The sequence below is a fragment of the Morone saxatilis genome, unplaced genomic scaffold (assembly GCF_004916995.1).
Source record: "Morone saxatilis isolate NCDOM2014 unplaced genomic scaffold, NCSU_SB_2.0 Contig0, whole genome shotgun sequence".
NCBI classification, from domain to species: Eukaryota; Metazoa; Chordata; class Actinopteri; family Moronidae; genus Morone; species Morone saxatilis.
In genome coordinates this window covers 9,278,496-9,297,369 of record NW_023339650.1, presented here as the reverse complement: position 1 = coordinate 9,297,369, position 18,874 = coordinate 9,278,496, and the positions used below count along the sequence as shown (strand labels likewise).

Sequence of the window (18,874 nt, the reverse complement as noted above, 5' to 3'; positions counted from 1 at the left end):
GAGTGCGATGGGAGAAGAAGAGAGACACACACAGGGAGAGAGAGACCATGAAAGGAGGCGTTATGCAAGTATCATCGAGGCTCAGGTGGTTGTGTGTGCTTGTGGTGTAGTCGTGGGAGATTAAAGGACTATGATTAATAGTAGGGTAATTATAAAACATTAGAAATTCAAGGTGGAATTAATTGACCTAGAGATAGAATAACCTACTGTCAATACAAATAGGATACAGGCCTACACCCTACCACCCCACGGGCCACTGCCGCAGTTACACTGTCTTAACTCAACAGTCCACGGTCTCCTGTCGCGGTCTCGGTTTCAGAACCGCTACAGCCCTAGCTGGCATATAAAACATATACAATCTGTCCTTATTTGGTGTAATAATAAGGCTTTATTATCGTCTCAAATGTGAAGGTGTAAAAATGTGAAATAGCTTAGTGTTGATCAGGTTATTGGGTAAAAAGAAAAATATTTGAAGGAAGAATTGGTTGATTTTGCAATTCTTATAGTTACACATACAGAATTGAGGGATTTAAGTCAACAGAACATGAGCTTTAAACAGTACAGGGGACCAAAGGATAGCTACATGAGATTTGAAATTATTAATTGGTTAAATCCAAACAACAAAGTCTAATCTCATTGCTTTACTCAGAGGTTTGTCATTAAATCATGGAACTGGCCAATGAACTGGCCAGTATCTCAGTCCTAATGAACGTCTAACGTTGCTTTAATGCTCAGTTTGGGCTGTGACAGTTGATGTGTGTTTGCACACAGAGGTTCTATAAAAAGGCAGCAGCGTTTGTGCTGCGTGCCGTTGCCAAACACTCCCCCGAGCTGTCCCAGGCTGTGGTGGCCTGCGGGGGAGTGGACGCCCTCGTCCTCTGCCTGGAGGAGTTTGACCCCGGGGTGAAGGAGGCAGCCGCCTGGGCTCTAGGCATCATCGCACGACACAACGCATGTAAGAAGACACACTAACATGCTCGGATTTCTGATTTCCCTCTGCCTTTTTCTGCACACATATTAACCGCCTTGACCTTTCTGTGTTTGTTTTGTTTTCCAATCCCCGTGCAGTGTTGTCTCAGTCGGTTGTGGATGCGGGTGCTGTTCCCCTGCTGGTGTTTTGTCTGTTGGAACCTGAGATGGCCCTCAAACGCATCGCAGCTTCCACCCTCAGCGACATCTCCAAACACACACCAGAGCTGGCCCAGACTGTGGTGGACAGTGGTGCCATCGCACATCTGGCACAGATGATCCTCAACCCAGACGCCAAACTCAAGGTAGGTCTCACTTAAACAGCTGCTGGTTTAGCTCAGCGGACCCTGTATACATTTATCACTGGATGTTTTTATGGAATTACAGTTTTAATTATTTTCCTTTCTTTGTAAAATGTTTACAAATCTTATAAGAACACTTGCCAAATAAGGTAATACAGACATACATGCTAAATATTCATGTGACCAAGGTTTCCTCCATTGTTCTGATTATTGAAGCTTAAGGCTGTTTTTAATAATAACAAAATATCCTTTTATATATTTTTTTTCTCCACACAATATTAATAAAGGATTATAACAAAACCTTGTAGAGCAGATTTGTGAATAGAAATTTTTAAAAATGTACTCAAAAGACAAAGTTCTCAAAGTCTAAATATTTGTATATTTTATCCTTTACAGTTTCTGTTGGGTCTATTCCATGTTATTGTTCTTTCTCTGTGTATTTGTCTTCCATATACATTAATTGAAGTGATTTAAAAAATGTTCTGAAGCATATTTTTATTGAAGATACAGAGTTGAAAATGTTCTCGGTCACAAATAAGAAAGATAGATCATAGACTTAAATTTATACAATTATTTTACATTTCTTGCATTGAGTAAAAATATCCATTGTAGTAAATCAGTTTAATTTCTGATTACACATAGTACAGTGTTATAAAACATTGTCGTGTTGACATTTTACAGATCTTGTAATCAACACAATCATACAGAAAGTTGATCAAAAAGCGGCACCTATCATTGACAGAATTCAAAGATAGAAATCTTTCAAATGAAAATCTAAATGTTGAATATTAACATCGACTGCAGAAAGATTTAGTAACTTAAACAATTCCACAGTAAATGTATTTCATGCATGCAGGATGTAGTGCAGTAACATATAAAGTCAGTGTCATTTCCATATAGAAAGCTACGACATGCATCTTCAGTGGAATTTACAACAATGTGAATTATTCCGACATGTTCCCATCCAGAGACAGGTGTTCTCAGCCCTCAGTCAGATCAGTAAGCACTCGGTCAGCCTGGCAGAGATGGTGATAGAGGCCGAGATCTTCCCTGCAGCAGTGGCCTGCCTCAGAGATCCAGATGAGTATGTCCGGAAGAACGTCACCACCCTGATGAGGGAGGTGGTGAAACACACACCAGAGGTACTGCACACACTCACACACTTGTAAGGCAATGTATGTATGTGTTGCCTGGACACAAAGTAATGCATGTGTGTGTATGTGTGTGTGTGTTTCCAGCTGTCCCAGGTGATTGTGAATTGTGGTGGCATGGCAGCAGTGATCGACTATCTGGGCAATTGTCGTGGAAACCTGCGGTTGCCGGGGATCATGATGCTGGGATATGTGGCAGCTCACAGTGAGAACCTAGCCATGGCGGTCATTCTTTCCAAGGTGTGTGTGTGTGTGTGTGTGTGTGGTTGTTAATCTCTCCTCTGACTTCCCCTTCAGTGTGTGACAGCTAAACCCACCACGAGAACCCGACACATCCCTTCAGGTCCGGTATGTAGGTCATACTAACTGGACTGACAGTCTCGCTGTGCTGTGTGTCCTCCTGTCCTGCAGGGGGTGCCCCAGCTGGCCCTGTGTCTGTCCGAGGAGTCAGAACATCACATCAAGGCGGCCACAGCCTGGTCCATTGGCCAGATAGGTCACCACACCCCTGAGCACGCCAAGGCCGTGGCCACAGCTCACCTGCTGCCCAAACTGCTGGAACTGTACATGGATGCCAACAGCTCAGAGGACCTGCAGGCCAAAGTAAGAGCTGCAGCTCTGCAGGTTGATGGGACTGTGTATTAAGCAGAGTGGAAACACTGTTTGCTCATGTTTAACCAGGAAGATTTCGGATTTCGTTTAATTAAAATGTTATAGTAGCTTGTTAATATTTTGTCAGCTTACACTTACAGTGAGGCACAAATAACTGATATTGGTAATTGATCTTTAGTGGATTCTTAGCGAGCACTGTAAGAGGACAGAGCTCTTTTTTTAAGTCATATATGGTGAGATTTTCAGTCACAGGTCAGCTGGTATCAACGGCCAAAGTAAAGGGCACAACAGCCTAGAGGAAGGGAAAAGGTTTATATGATTGTATATGCAGTATGTTTAATTCTTCCTGTTCTCTTCAGACTAAGAAGGCTCTGAAGAGTGTCCTGCAGAAGTGCACCTACCTGCCAGGTCTGGAGCCCCTCCTCTATGATGTTCCAAGCAACATCCTCAAACATGTAGTCTGCCAGTTCAGCAAGGTGAGTGAGCTTAAGGCCAGAATCCCAACCTGAATCTGCATTTTTATAATATAAATGTCAGTTTTTTAAGTTTTAGTGATTGAGATTTTCTATCTGTATTACACACCCTGTCATCCCTCCTATCAAAGGTTCTACCTCATGACAGCAAGGCTCGCCGTCTGTTCGTGACCAGCGGGGGGCTAAAGAAACTGCAAGAGATCGAGGCTGAGCCGGGCTCCCTTCTACAGGAGCACATCAACGCTATCAACAGCTGTTTCCCTGAAGAGATAGTCAGGTGTGGTACACCCCCCACTACACACACATAAACGAAAACAGTAATCTAGCAGTGACTGATTAGATCACATGACCATACAGACAGTAGTAATTTCAGAGCTGTGTGGTGACTCACACAAGTACTAGTACTATGTCCTTTCTCCCCACCATCTTTCCTATCACTATCAGCTGAAACCTGTCCTATAACAATCATACATTCTTATTTCTTTTTGCATTTTTCTTAGACATGTTTTTTCAGACACGGTGGTTTAACAATAAATTAAGCCTAAATAAATTCCAATAAAATGAACACTGCATAATTACAATCAAGGTTTAATAAGAATTAACTCAGCAAATACAATTAAATACGTTTACTGTTTGTAAAAAGAAAATTCCTGGCTGTATAATAATGGTAAAAAAGCACAAAATATCCTTCAGTATAAAACACATTGAGTGTGTGTGTGTGTGTGTGTGTGTGTGTGGTTTCAGGTACTACTCGCCTGGCTACTCGGAGGTCCTGCTGGAGCGGTTAGAGAGCTACCAGCCGGCCTGACATCAGCTCACACATCCTGCTGAAATGTTAACATGAGGATGTACCGTGCATATGCCTTCACAGTAAACTGAAGCTGTTTAAACCAGAAAAAAGTTTTCCATCTTTTATATTGTGTTATACATTGTATTCTGTATTAGGAGCATATATTCCAATGTTATCACTATATGCTGTGTAAAAGACTCTAAAGATAAAGGAGAGAATAAAGGATGCAAACTATTCCTCTTGTGCCCACTACAGAGAGGTCAGAGGTCACATTCAGCAACAGAGCAGCAACCCTGAATGTTAGTTGCTCAAAGACACTTCAGCAGGCTGGATGGATTGGAACCTGAAGGGCAGCTATCACACCTTCATTTTCCATTACAGAGAATAAGCTACTCTATGTATCTGGGATAATGAATCTCTAGCTCCATCTCTGCTGTGGTTTGCAGGGGTCAGACTGCCTCCTGGCGGCCGTGACTCACCACTGCAGCTACAATGTGTGTGTCTGTGTGTGTGTGTGTGTGTGTGGGGCAGCTGCAGCGCACATGGCGAGCCGCTCTTTGTTTATTGTCTGCAGGGTTGTCTCTGCTTGTTCTCCACATTGTACTGACGCTGCAAATGAGCCTCCGCCTCTCACCGCAGCGGAGATCTGAACATGCTGCTGCAGCTGCCGCCTCCCCCTCCCCCCTCCTCCTGTCAGAAATCTGATTTTACATCCACACAGCAACAGGACTCCGGTCTGCGATGTAAATGATCTCTTTCCGGGGATTTGAACCAGGCTTTGATTGCTTCCCTTTTTAATATTATTCATAATAATGAATAAATGCAGACTTTGAGTTGATGTGGAAGAATAAAGATAGAGCCTACAGCTGCCGAGTTTAGAGGATATAATAAATAGAATAGAAATGAGCATATTTTATATTTGAGGTATAAACAAACCAAAATAGGATCAAAAAGAAGACGCCTGCGTATTTCCTTAGTACAGCCTGTAGGATAGCCTAACCTTGGCATTTTGCTATACAGCCCGGTACAAAGCAATAGACTGCCTTTTGTGTAACGGCGGACCCAAGAACATCTTTTTTATTCTAATTTATTCATGTTGAATAAAAGTGTGTGAACCTGTCTTTGGAATATGTATATATATATTTTAAATATTAAGAAATAATAGCCTTCATTAGATGTATAAATTACATCATATGTAAAATGATATAATGAAAAAGGCAAAAAGAACTAAAGACAAAGAGACTGTACAGGTCAGACCATAGCACACTTACACTGTAGGTTATTTACAATAGTTCATCTCTCGGGGTGATAAATATAAAGCATAATAATGATTTTAAAAAAAAGAAGTCACTAATGTAAAAGAAAAATTAGGCATCCAGATTTGAATTTAAATGTGAATAATTAGGAACTAATGAAGGCGTGGTCTGTTTTCTGGTAAAGCGTTGCGACAAACCTTTTTATTTAAAAAAATGTATGTGTGCATGTAATACTTTTTATTGTGCCTCCATCTACTCTGACATTATTTATATTTGTTCCATTTGATCTTCAGCGAGTAGAAAGGATATATTTTTATTATTTGGTGTCCATCCTCTTCAACAAAAACGCAGACCGGAGTCACAATAGCTTGTTGTCCTTCGTTGTGTTGTATCTGTCAGTTGTGTGTTTGTTCGGCTCACTCACAGAAACAGCATCTCTCTGCTCCCAGCATGCTCAGCTCTACAGTCGGTCTGCACACACAGTGCAGCACGGTGCCGTTTACAGCGCTAATTCTGACTTACTTATTTATAGGTTTTGATAAATTCAAGTGTAAATGACGCAAAGTGCAACGATTTTAAGCGCTTGCGGCATTATGCTCATTTATATCCGGGAACTAAATGAATGTTTGCGGTGTTTCCAACGGCACATTTGTTGTCTGTCTGGGAACATCTGCTCCAGCTCATAAACAGAGGCAGTTGGAGATATTGCTTCATAGTTATGACGATTCAACAAACAAACAAAAATACAGCAAAAAGAGGAAAGAAGCGGTTTTTTCTCAACGCCTTAACGTTTTTCGTTATCGTTCATCTTTCAGGTTTTTCTTCCAAATTTAAACTAATTATTACTTTAAATGTGGATTGAGATGTATTTGATTGTATCAGAGGCAACGGAGGACTAAGTGGGGATGAGACTGATTCACAAGGTTTATAATAATATTAAAAAATTGGAATAATAGTTTTTTGAAAAATGAAAACCAGGCTTAAAGCCCGCAAAGCTCCTTTTCGTTAACCGCGCATTTATTCCTCCTCTCCACCAGTGACAGACGCATGCCATTAAACAGAAAAACATCAGTGTATAACAGACATTTAAAAAAGAAGGAATAAATATGGGACACGGAATTTCAGAACAAAGGAAAATCATCAGAGGTAGACTTTGAGTTAAGCAGAACAAGTGCTTTAATTGGTTTGAGTGAACGCTTATGGAATGGAGTGTATTATTATTATTATCATCATCATCATTAAATGTGAAGAACAATAAACATACATCAACATTTTGGCCTCTCTGCCACTGAAAGGGAACTCTCACCAACCATTGTCAGACACCAATAAACAAACACACACTCACACACATACACACACACAGTAATGGAAGTCTTTTAGATGTAGTCTAAAAGTACTCAGGACTGTTGTGAGACCGGAGCTCAACTGCAGGAGGGGACCTTTTCCTGGCCTGGTGTGTGTTAACTTCCACATGCAAATTTAAAGGGGTTCAAATCTTTTCCAAAATTATTTTTTTCTCCACAAAAGATTTTGTTGATTTTGAACTTTAAAGCCAAAGGACATTTTTTTTCCAGCTCTGCAGATCTTGCCCGGCCTCCGGTCATTTGTATTTGTAACCAAATATTCCCCTTAACACTTAAACCACATCAACACAGGGGCCGTTTCCCACAACTCTGGACATATGTTCACATATCAGCACACTTCGCTCCAATTCCCCAGTACACGTTAAAAAACAAACAAATTCAGTTCAAACAAACACATTATATGATACACGATGTTCTTCAAGCTCATGTGGGGTAGTTCTGACTGCTGAAAGATGCTTTTGGCAAGTTAACAGTGGCAGCAGGTGGACCGGTGGGTGGGGTGAACGGGTGAAGGAGCTCATTCATGAGAGAAGTCACAAAAGCAAGGATTCATTTTACGGTACAGCAGCAGGGCGCGTGTTATTATCGTCTTTAACTTGCATCTGTTAAAGTCTGGCATTGTCACTGCCTTTCTCACGTGAGATCCAGAGTGAATATCCCCCAAAACAAAGCAAAAGAGAACTCACTCTCCCAGCATGCAAATTTCTACTTGCTTATGTCTGACTACAGGGGAGCCTCCAGGGCCAAACAGAGCAAAGCAGACTAGAAGACGATTTTGTTCCCTCATTCCGTTTTCTTTAGGACACAATCTATGTACAGTATGAGCTATGTGACAATAGAAACAAAACAGCCCATTAATAGTGAAAGAACACAGAAATATCAACTATTCACTGACTCAGGATGAACTATCAGCTGATAACACGTAGGTGATCTGGATTACACACAAAAAAATGGAGGTAAGGAAGCAAGAGAACATAAACCTGTTTCGGAAATGAAAAGGAGTTGAAGGTGAAATTTTGGACAAACACTCAAAAGAAAAAAAAAAAATCACATTCCTGAAATGTGACTGCATCTGTGGTATGTGAATAAATGTGATGAAGATCGCTGACAGACTCCTGAGGTTTGGGTGGGGGGGGGCAATCAGTTAGCGAGGACTAGCACGACAAAACACAATCACGACACACGCACGTTCCACAATGCACTTCCACACACGCACGCACACTCTTTATAAAGGCAGGACCAACGTGAATGAACAAGGGATTAACATCGGCCTCGCTCGGAGGAGGAGGAGGAGAAACGCCTGTACACACTGAATAATCACGATGGTGGATTTGAATTTACAGAATTGAAACCGACCCATTATTTTCAAATTTAAGACAGCTATTCACTTCTTTCTGTCGGTTAAAACACAATCATTAGCATGACTGAGTAATAGGAACAGATCTAAATACGGAGGGGTCGGAGTGGAAGAAGGTTGAAAATAAAGTTGGAAATAATGCATGTCAAAGTAAACACCCTATTATTAAAATAACCTTTTACCTTTGTTTTAAAAAAAGATTACAAAATATAAAATTAAATAATTTTGGAGTATAAAGGCACACATTTTGCACAGTGTATACAATGAAAAACAGTTATTTAAAGCATGGTAGGGACTATTTTACGCTGAACAGCTCACAAATCTGGTTAAAGTGTAGGGACACAAAGAGAACCTGAACAGCCAACAACACAGACTAGAGAGGGAAAAGGAAACTTAGTCCTGTGACATGCAATTTTTTTTATGACTTTTTCTTTTTTTAAGTACATCGATAGTAAGCATTGTATAAATTCAAGCAGTATCATTCTTCATTTACCACAGCACCATCATTCATTCCTAAGGGTGGCTCCTTTTTTCTTTTTTTAAATACAACTATATTTAATGACTAAAATCCAATGTAAAAATATAAATGTGAATATAATCTATGATATCAAACAAACATATTGTGATGGAAGCTTTTTGCATGGGTTAAAATAGTCAAGGAGGACGACTTTACTTGTTTTAGTTGGTTATCCAGAAGTGATACACAACGTCACACTCACAACAGCTTTTCTCACTTACATACAAGTATATTGCATTTCCCTTGTTAAGACCATATCAACTAATTGGGATCATATTCGTAACATTTGGTTCCTTTCCTCTTGTGCAAAATATACAAAAAAAACCTCAAACAGAAACAAAAAAAATATTACCACATCAATTCATAAAACCGCCAAATTCAAACACAGATAAACCACCTATAAAAAATGTCAAAAATAACACAAACAACGAATAACAGACTCACAGCTGAGGTTAGAGAAGAGAACGACGCTGTTGGTGTTAATGACTTAACAACACGTATCTTTACATCTGCAGCTACTCTTCCCAACCTCCCTCCTCCTCTTGCTTTTTCCCGCCCCTTTACAACTTTTGAACACTGACACACACATCGCTCGCCATCATTGGGTGTGCGCTGGTACGATGCTGGAGGTAAACAGTCTTCTGTCTGCCCTGAACGCACAAGCACAGTCGCACTGTTGCCTGGTGCCAAAACCCACCACCACGACACCGCAGAGCATTTCAAAAAAAGGATTGTAAAGGTTAGTTTTACGAAAGCCCTGTAAACAGAACTCATTCACTTTCTCCGTCTTAATATTGCAGTAAATTCTTCCCAACCAATCCCTACAGTAAGAAGTACCCAGGTGAGAAATGGCGGAGGAGATGGGATTTGAGATCAGGCCTCGTAAGATTCAATTCTAAGAAAGCAAAGTTCCTTTTCCTCTTTGTTGCAGCGCATGTAACAGAACGAGAGCTCCTAACCTCTAACAACAAATAAAAGTGCAACATTTTTGATTTTACTCATAAGGTGCTGATGGCAACAGAAAGTTAAGGGCTGTTGATGTTTTAATGTGACACCCTTTACGAAGATATAACAAGGAGTGACTCTTTATCACTACAGCCCCACAAGACTTCTGGGTCATTTCCTGCCACAGGAACAGAGACCAGGCCTTCGTAACAATGCCCAACGTATTCAGAGTGAATGCAAGTAAATGACACCGTGTGCTCGAATCACTCCTCTTCTCATTTTAAAAAGGTACATATCCTTCCCTTAATCATTCTTAATCACTGTGCATCTTGACAAAGTAAAAGGAACAATGCACTGACGACCACTGAGTTGCAACTAGTGCTGGAAACAAGCGGTACAATTTACTGCAACAAGTAAACTCATCTCAACTGATGAGAAGTGTTTGTTTGAGCGTGTGGCAAGAGGACAACCCGGAAGTTTAATTCATTAACTATACACAAAGGAGTGGGAGGGGGAAGGGGACGCATCGAATGGGTGAGTGATGGAGGAGGAACCCAAATAGGAAGATTTGTTTGGCTGAGTACTTGTATAGCATTTGGGTGGGGGCTCTGACTGTTGGCCTATTGGAAGACTGCTTCCTACTTCCTGAAATGAAGCAATTGCATTAGGCGAGGCTCAACATTAAACTTCCTTGTTACATCTTGCTTAAGCCTTCTCCATGTGCCGCAATCTGACCTCTGCAACCCCTTGAGCTCACACTATACACAACCCCCCCCCCCTTCCAAACATCATAAGGGAAAGACAAATAAAAACACTCCCCCCCAAAAACCCAGGGTGCTTGATGTTGTATTAGAGGCAATAAAAAAAAAGCCATATTCCCACATAAACCATACAGACAAAAACAAATTATATAAAAAAAAACGTAATGACTTCGGACACTTGCTTTCAACACCCTTATCATCCAAAGTAACACATAAACAAAACTCAACAGAGGAGAGGTTAAATGTAAACGAATTATGTTTTCTTTAGCTGCAGAGCGTGGCACCCCACAAAAAGAGAGTAAAACAGGGAGGGATGAGGAGAATGGATGAGGGAGAGTGATACAAAGCCATCACAGCACCTTATTAATTCAGCCTCTCGATGGTTTTTCTCTCCGTCCCTTCTCTTCTCTACTCCCCACTTGCCCTCCCTTTCCCATGTGCCTCTGTGCCCCCTGTCGTTCCTGGAGGCTATGACAGGATAGTGGTGATGAAATCGTAAAACCTCTTGGAGTACTGCTCTGGGTTCACTGTGGAGATCTCCGCTCCGGCCTGTAGGGGGACACGCAAACGTCTGTCATTCGTCCCATGCATGTAAAAAAATGTGTCGTAGTTTGTTTTTGACAGAACCATTTCAATAGCTCCTGTGTGCAGCTACATACCCCATGTTTGACAGTCTTGGCGGCGTGGGCAGCTTTCTTCTTGGCATCGTAATGCTGAAGGATGTCTATGACAGCCATGAAGTACACCTCCTTCCTGGGAGCAGCTGTAGTTTGAAACAAATGCACCCTGAATGAGGATCTATATATTTATTTTGATTTTATCCTCTGCAAAACCAGGTTGTTACCTCAAGATAATAATATTTGACAGCAGCAGATTTGACAACTACAATGCCCAGTAGGGGGGGCTCCCAGTACTGTATTTATTATTAAGCTGTTAAAACAACCCCTCACATTACAAGGCAACTATTATAAGCCTAAAAAACACATGTACTTGGCTACTCACTCTCATTGCTTTTGATGGCGTAGACATCAATGGCGGGATCAAACTCCCCAGGTGACAGAGGCTTGGTGCTGTCCAGGGTGTTGCTGGGACTGTCGGGGGGCGTTCCGATGCCCCCTCCGTCGCTTTCACCCTCCTCCTCGGCCTCATTGTCCTCGCTCTCCACGTCTTCCTGCTCGGCTCGCTCCACATCGTGGATCCCCACCAGCAGACTGTAGTCCATGAGCTTGAGCTGGGCCAGGAACTAAGGACGGAGACAGACGGTAGCACGGTAGAGGAAATAAAAGCAAGAGAGGAGATGGGAAGGTCATGTTTTTAAGGAGGGGAAATAGTAGAAAGGAGGGGCAAGTTGAAAGAGTGGAGCCAGAGAAAGAGAAAATGTATTAATATAGACAGAAATGGGTGACACTGAGGGGGGGGTTATGTCATATGTAAACAGAAAGCCTCCGTTAAAACACGTACCTCCACATCTTTCCTGAGCTTCTCCAGGAACATTTTCTTGTTCTCCCCGTCAATGTAGATCTTCTGCCCATCATTGATGAAGTCATTGTCCTTGTAGGTGGGCAACTCCTTGGCCTGCCCATTAGCATTGGAGATTAGCGACCAAATAAACAACAGTCAAAACCACAACACTAGACCTGAGAGGAATGGTACTGTAGGCGGCAGACCTGGGCAAAAATGTGACAGAATTCTGGTGCTCATATTAAGTGTCAATATTTGTTTTAGAAGGTGAGTAAGTGGGCCGACATAAATATCAATCCAATCACACAAAGCTAGAATTCTTGAATATATGAGTATTGTTTGAAATATTTGACATAAAAAGGTCAAGCATTGAGTACAAATTAAAGATTTACTAAAAGCAGTAATACCAGCATCAGTGTTCTGCATCCTTTTCCCCCAGAATACTTACATTAATACAATAATATACTGCACACGTCTTCACACAGGACTAAAAGATAGCGCTCTTGTTCAGCTATAAGAATTAATGGGTATTTCAAAATGCATGATGACAAAGATTAATTCTAATCTTCAAAATTAGTCACGCAGCCTGTTTAAAAACAACTGCCTGCCAGGATCCTGCATGTTGAAATACCCTGTTGACATAAATGAGGCTTTGAACCTGTGGTTTGTTAGATAAGTCTGATTCAGCCAAATGCAACATATATTTCTGGTAAAAATGAGTTGGCTAGAAAAGTACAGGTAGTCTGTCCAAACCAAAGGCAGACCTCTTTTCAAGCTAAGTGATCTGACTGCGTAAAACAGTACATGCAGCATGCTCACAGCAGGGCACAGATCCATCTGATGCATCAATTTACGTATTTTCCATACTGTTTACAGTGAAATGTATTCACTTCTCAGTACCACGAAACAAAGGGCACTCGGCATTTATTGTGGCACATTGCGCAGAAGGTTGGACAGCTTTTTAAAATGCATCTTGTAGATCCATACACTTTGTGTCATGAAAAAAAAGGACATCCAGCTCAAAGCCATGAAACGTCATTGTCGGCACTGGGCTGGTCTCTGAAAAGCATCCCGTTCCTATCAGTTCGATCACAGAGTAAATCCCTCCCTGAGAACACAATCGTTCATTTAAGATGCTTCTCGGAAACCAGACTGTGGTTTGCATCTAATTTTTTTTTATAGCTCTGTAAAGCCAGCGCACTCTATCTCTGTGACAGATTCCCACTATTCAGCCTAGAAGCAGATTGAAGGAGTTTCCTTTTTTAAGTGTCTATCTACTGGGAGTCATTTTCTTCTTCATCAGGCTGCTGCAGAACCGCCAGCAGCCTGTAGGGGGAGCAGGTGTTATGTGAGGAGGGACAGGGCCTAGTTCTGAGTCACCGAGGAAAAAGAGAGCAGGAAATGTGGTAACAGGGCAGCAGCAGCAGTTCAGCTACTACAGTGTTTCTATGGCAGCAGGAGAAGAGCAGCAGCACAACAGCAGTTTGTAGCACTAGAATGAGGACAGCACACTGACACACATACATACAAATACAGATTAGACCTTTACACAGATAAAGACAGGAATACAGATCACAAAATGAAACATTTGAGCATATTTATATACACAGACATAGACCTCCAATTTGCAATAAATATGGGATGTACAACTCGCTGGACTGAATATAGATGCGACATAAAAAGTTAATGAGGACGCAACACAAGGCTGACTGCAAAGAGTGAACATCACCTGAAAGCATTTTGCAGGTCCGTCACCTAAACCGACCCACCAGCTCTAACATTCATCCATCTGTCTACGCTTTCATTTTCAACTGCATTTGATTTCCGTGCCATACATTCTCGGTCTCTCTAACCGCTTCATTACGTCTTATACCTTCTCCCAGTCAGGCATAGGATTCTATCAGTGGGACTGTTATTGATTTTCTCAATTACAATCGCTGCAATGAAATGTGTCCGACTCCTGAGTGGTTCACTACATTGAGGTATAGTAAGCAGAAAAAACAGGAAGATATATTAGAGGCAGGAAGAAAGAATGGGTTGTCGATTTCTCACCGACCTTAAAAGATGAATCTCATTTCTTTTTGGTCTCCCGTCAGCTGGCTGGGAAAACGGATCTTGGTCTTTGACAACATTAATGTCTTGGGAGTCTCAGAAGGACAAAGGATTTGTGGTATGCCAACACTGGGGTGTTCCTAGAACCATTGTGTCCAGTATATTCCAACTGACGGCCAAGATTAACACCCACCAGCACGTTTCACATCAGTGATGCAGTTTGTAAATTATGAAGTCTGACCAATCCTTTTATCAGTTAATAGCAAATCAGCTGGTTTATATCAAACGCATGCAAGGAAACATGAATCAAGCACTTCATGTGTTTATTTAGCATTATTATATGTGCAGACACAGTATAAGATGTGTATATCACTTATGCATAATTAATGGTTTGGATTTGTATGAGAACTCTTGAAAACAAAACAGTTGGAGTATGTGAGCTGGGCATAAACAATAGAAGTGCTTCAAAGTGTTGGCACCTGAAGGGTTTTGTCAAATGTTCCCTTTAATCACCAAACCATTTCTGCCTTTAAACTAAAAGCAGAATATCTAAAACCATTACAGCTGTCATATGCTGGGCTATTTTTTGGAAGGCAATGTCCCCCCAGAAATAGAACCAAACAGAGAACTGAGACACTGGTAATATCACAAAAATACTGACTGCTCATAAAATAAACAGAAGTCTGTGGATATTATAAAACTGACCAGACTCACATTGCCTTTGGATCAGATTACCTGTACATATTATACAGCATTAACACCTAAAATAAAACACCAAACAAACCTGACTCATCTATTAGACTAGCTATTAACTAATGTCCCTAGGCACCTGCTCACCCACTGCCAAATACTTTTTCAAGAAACAAAGGCTGCAGTGCGGTGCTGGACATAGAGCCAGGAAATATTATCTGAACTCTTTTAACTCTTCTTCTTCTTCTTAACTGATTTAGAAGACAAATCAAAATATGTGTGTTCTGTTTTTTTTCACTCTTGTGGTTAATGTACGCTGGTTGGTTAATGTTGTCTGCTTATCAATTTCTACTGCAGAACATGTACAGTTTTTATGTAACTCGCCAGTTAGTTTCAGTCATTAACTTGGAATAAAAATGCCAACAAAGCAAGGAAGTTCTCCCTCAGAAATAAATCATCTTTCCAGCAACGTAACAAGTATGTACTTTCTCTTCCCATCTCTGGTTCCTGAATTTATTTATTTTTGACCACGCAGCGTGTCCTTCCCATTCATGCCACCACTTTACTCTTCCACTTCTTTCTCTCCAGTGTTTCAGATACATGGTGCCGTTGAGTGAATGGTGGGAACAAAAAGAAACTGTTTGGCGAAAACTAAAACTGAACTGGCTGACAAGTTGAGCAAAAGGTGATTGTAAATGGATGAAAAGTATGCAAAATATGGCCTTGAAATAACAGTGTATCAGCTTGGAGAAGACGAGGAAACGAAAATGCTCGGCCGTACAAAAAATAACAATAAAATAAGATTGGTTTAATAGATCATGCCTGGTATATGAGCCCTGGTTCTCTTACATCTCTTACGTGTTTCATGGCGCAGTAAAAGCGCGTGGCAATCCGCAGTGTTTGCAGCCTTTGCTGAACGTTACCAGATTTGGGCCGCGGGGGCACATCCTCTGGTTGGGGCGGCTGCTAGAAAAGGGGGAGCGAGGGAGGGACGGTAGGGGTGGAGGAGAGGAGAGAAGAAAGGAGAGGAGAGGAAGGGAGGAAGGAAGTTGGAAGTAAAGGCATAGTGTTTAAAATGTAACAGAACACAATTGTTTTTTTTCAAATTGGTAGAGGGTTGGAAAGGGTATCAACGCGAAAGATCGGTGCGACCAGTCTAGATGTTTATAATACTTAGATGTCTTTACAATGGCTGGGTCAAGAAAGTGTATATCAGTGTCCAACAGGTTAATCCAGTGACGATATAAATAAGTGTAAAGATTTTTGCTGTTATGCTATTTTCATGCCACTGGTCTCATTAATCTGTCCCTAAAAAATACTCTTAAATGTTCAAATTTAACAGTTACGTATTTACGACATGACTCAGGTTTGCCTGCACTGATATTATGACTGTTTCCTGTCATAGACGGCTGGCAGAGAAAGGAAGCAGCCTGGCAGCTCCACTCTAAGGAGACTAGGAGTTGTTGGAACTACGAAAAGCAAGGAAACAACTCTAAACTAATTTGGATTCTATAAATCTGTATTCTTCCAAGCATCTATTCAGGTGCGGTACTATTCCTAAGGGCTTACAATTACTGGGGACTACTAATAAAATATCAAGGCGGTTCACACTCAGTCATACTGGCACATTAAAGCCATGTGCCCTCACCAGAAACACCAGCCAGTGCTGGTGTGAGGAAAGAGGAGAGTAAACAAAAAAACATAACAACTGTAACAGATACCTACTGAGCAGAGACCTAGTGGAGACAGGTGGTATTCCACAACCCAAGGGCCAGTAGCTATCTAATAACATACGAACACCACCTCTATATTTTCCAGGTAACATACAACAAACACTGCAATCGCACAAATCCCCTCCACCAGTGTTGTTGGTCAGTGTCCTAAATGGGCCATGGACAGGTTTTTTGTGGTTAACCACAAAGTAAAATAAAGTAACTAGTATGGTTTCATCTGCTTGGTAAAATGCTTTACAGAAAGCCAATTGCTGCTGTTTGATTGTCAAAAATCTGAGACAGCAACTACAGGAACCGCAAATTTTATTTTATGAAAAGAAAAATACATGTCATATGTGGGTAGAACAGAACATGTCCACAATGTGCAACAGAATGGGGCTGGTGTTCATACACATCGGAATGTGTTAGAAATAATGTAACTTTAAAAAAGATGCAGAAAATCATTATATACCATGCAGACGCATGCATGAAAGGGAGACGGTCATGCATTCAGGAGAGAACCTTGCCGTGCTTGTTGTTTGTGTGTATGAAGCAATTATTATTATTATTATTGTTTTACACACACACACAGTACCTTCTTAACAAAACACATGGTTTTCCCTCTTAATCTCCTTTTACTGGCCAACTGCAGTTGGTGTTTTCACACTAGTGGGACTAGTGTTAGTCTAGTGGTCACACACTGGACTTGAACAACAACTACAAAATAATTAAGTACACAAAAGTAATCACAGCCACTGAGCACTTGTAATGGTATGTACAAAGGTGTTTCATGTGGAGAAACCAGCATGTGTCTTGTCAGATCCTTGTATTTGATGTCTGGAGCTTTAGGCTATATCCACACTACTACATTTTTGTTTTAAAACGCATATGTTTTGCTATGTTTTCACCTAGCTACTTTACTCACATAATCTCAACGAGCAGAAGATAAGACTTTTGGAAACAATGACTGATTGGGTTTTATCAGTCATAACATGTCATTCCCTGATTACCCACAACCCCGTCACACGGCATCAGCAGCTCATGCCAAGAGAACCAGTGGTTAATTCAACATGGAAAACGAATTACAGGCGTTGCTGACTTTGTTGTTTATACTAGCAGCTGTTGTGTGGTGGAAGGACGCTGTTGTCAATAATGGATTTGTTTTGATGTGTCAGTTTAACAGTTTACCAAGATATGATAGCTTTGATTAGCCTATATATATTATATTGTCTATATTTAAAAGACACAAAAAGACTGTACAATGTAATACAGTGAAGAAAAAAGGCACAAATACACAATGCAATGGATAATGTTTTGATAAAAACAGCATTATCCAAGAGGATTTTATGTCCTGCTTCCTGTTTACACCGCATGCTTAGTATCCCTGAATGGTCTTGTGATATGAGTTTTCATGGAAAAAGATCATTTCTGAAATGGTACTAAAACGCTTGTCCGGACGTTGATTGTAGTAGTGTGGATGCAGCCTTGTGCTGCTTAGTTGTGTGTGACAACGTACAGAGAATAAGCAGTGAATGGCTTTACCTGTGGTGGCAATTACTGTATAATGCTTACTGCAATAGTGGCATGTCACTGAAAGGTAAAACAACCACAGGATTCACACAGCAACCACTTGTCATAATTTGTGAGTTAAGAGTCAGTGGTAGTAAGTGTTGCCTTCATTCATGTTAGCTTGATAAAAACGATGATGCTTCTTAATATCTACTGCTAGACTGTAAATGGTGTTTCACACACAGCTGAGCTGCAGATAAAAAAGGTCATACAGAAGGCTAATGTGTGTGTTAAATCCAGAGCTGCTTTGTTTTCCATTCACTTTAACCCCATTAACGTTTTGTTTCTTCTTCCATTTACAGTGGGCTATATTTAGTTCAGGGATTCCCTTAAGTCTTTCATGCCTCACTGAATGGTGCCCCACAATTAAGCTCCTGTAAAACCCTGGTGGAAAGTTCAAACCCCTCTGGTTTGAAACTGTGACACTCATATTAAAAAAAACCTAACCTGTTTCATGGTCAGACAAAGCTGTGCAGAGCAACATGTGGAGACATGCAATGAAAAAGAATAAAATAAATAAATCACTGTCTCCTTCCAATATTGCTGAGCTGACAGGTCAAATGAACAGTACTCCAAAGTCACAGTGTTCAAGGACAGTCTCAGCAACTTCCATCACACAAAAGGTCAAAGCCTTTTATCTATAAAAAAACAAATTCTTTATATCTGGTAAAATATCCTTTCTAATTGTTCCCTAATAAAATTTAAACAGGTAGCACAGAGAACCATCAGGTCCTTTGTAATTTCAGTGACACAATTAATTAGTGACAAGTGACTCTGTCCAGGCAGCCAAGAGCCAAAAACTCAAAACAGCCAGTCTCACACAATCATCACTATCAATCGAACAAAACCTCCCCATCTTGTATATACCACTCTCTCTCTCGCTCACACACACA

At 40.9% G+C, this 18,874-nt stretch overlaps 2 protein-coding genes across 3 annotated transcripts in view; one reads left to right on the top strand and one right to left on the bottom strand.

The window, feature by feature from the left end:
- Nucleotides 1–771: 771 nt before the first annotated feature.
- Nucleotides 772–4,469, top strand: spag6 (sperm associated antigen 6; the record flags this gene model as incomplete). Its single annotated transcript, XM_035653492.1, is given in 8 exon segments — nt 772–955; nt 1,069–1,274; nt 2,240–2,413; nt 2,510–2,662; nt 2,834–3,025; nt 3,394–3,510; nt 3,639–3,784; nt 4,252–4,469. Coding segments are annotated over 8 exon segments (1,236 nt in total), but the record flags the coding sequence as incomplete, so codon positions are not given.
- A 2,236-nt stretch (nt 4,470–6,705) lies between these two features.
- pip4k2aa (phosphatidylinositol-5-phosphate 4-kinase, type II, alpha a) overlaps nt 6,706–18,874 on the bottom strand; it is a 28,077-nt gene continuing 15,908 nt past the window's right edge. The window contains exons 7-11 of one of the 2 annotated variants that reach the window (XM_035654096.1): nt 15,550–15,666; nt 11,959–12,072; nt 11,500–11,740; nt 11,157–11,260; nt 6,706–11,046 (exon numbers count right to left, since the gene is read on the bottom strand). In XM_035654096.1, the coding sequence (XP_035509989.1) occupies nt 10,966–11,046; nt 11,157–11,260; nt 11,500–11,740; nt 11,959–12,072; nt 15,550–15,666 (657 nt within the window). In that variant the 3' untranslated portion in view covers nt 6,706–10,965. The remainder of the gene's footprint in view (nt 11,047–11,156; nt 11,261–11,499; nt 11,741–11,958; nt 12,073–15,549; nt 15,667–18,874) is intronic. The other variant, XM_035654167.1, reaches the window with a different exon arrangement.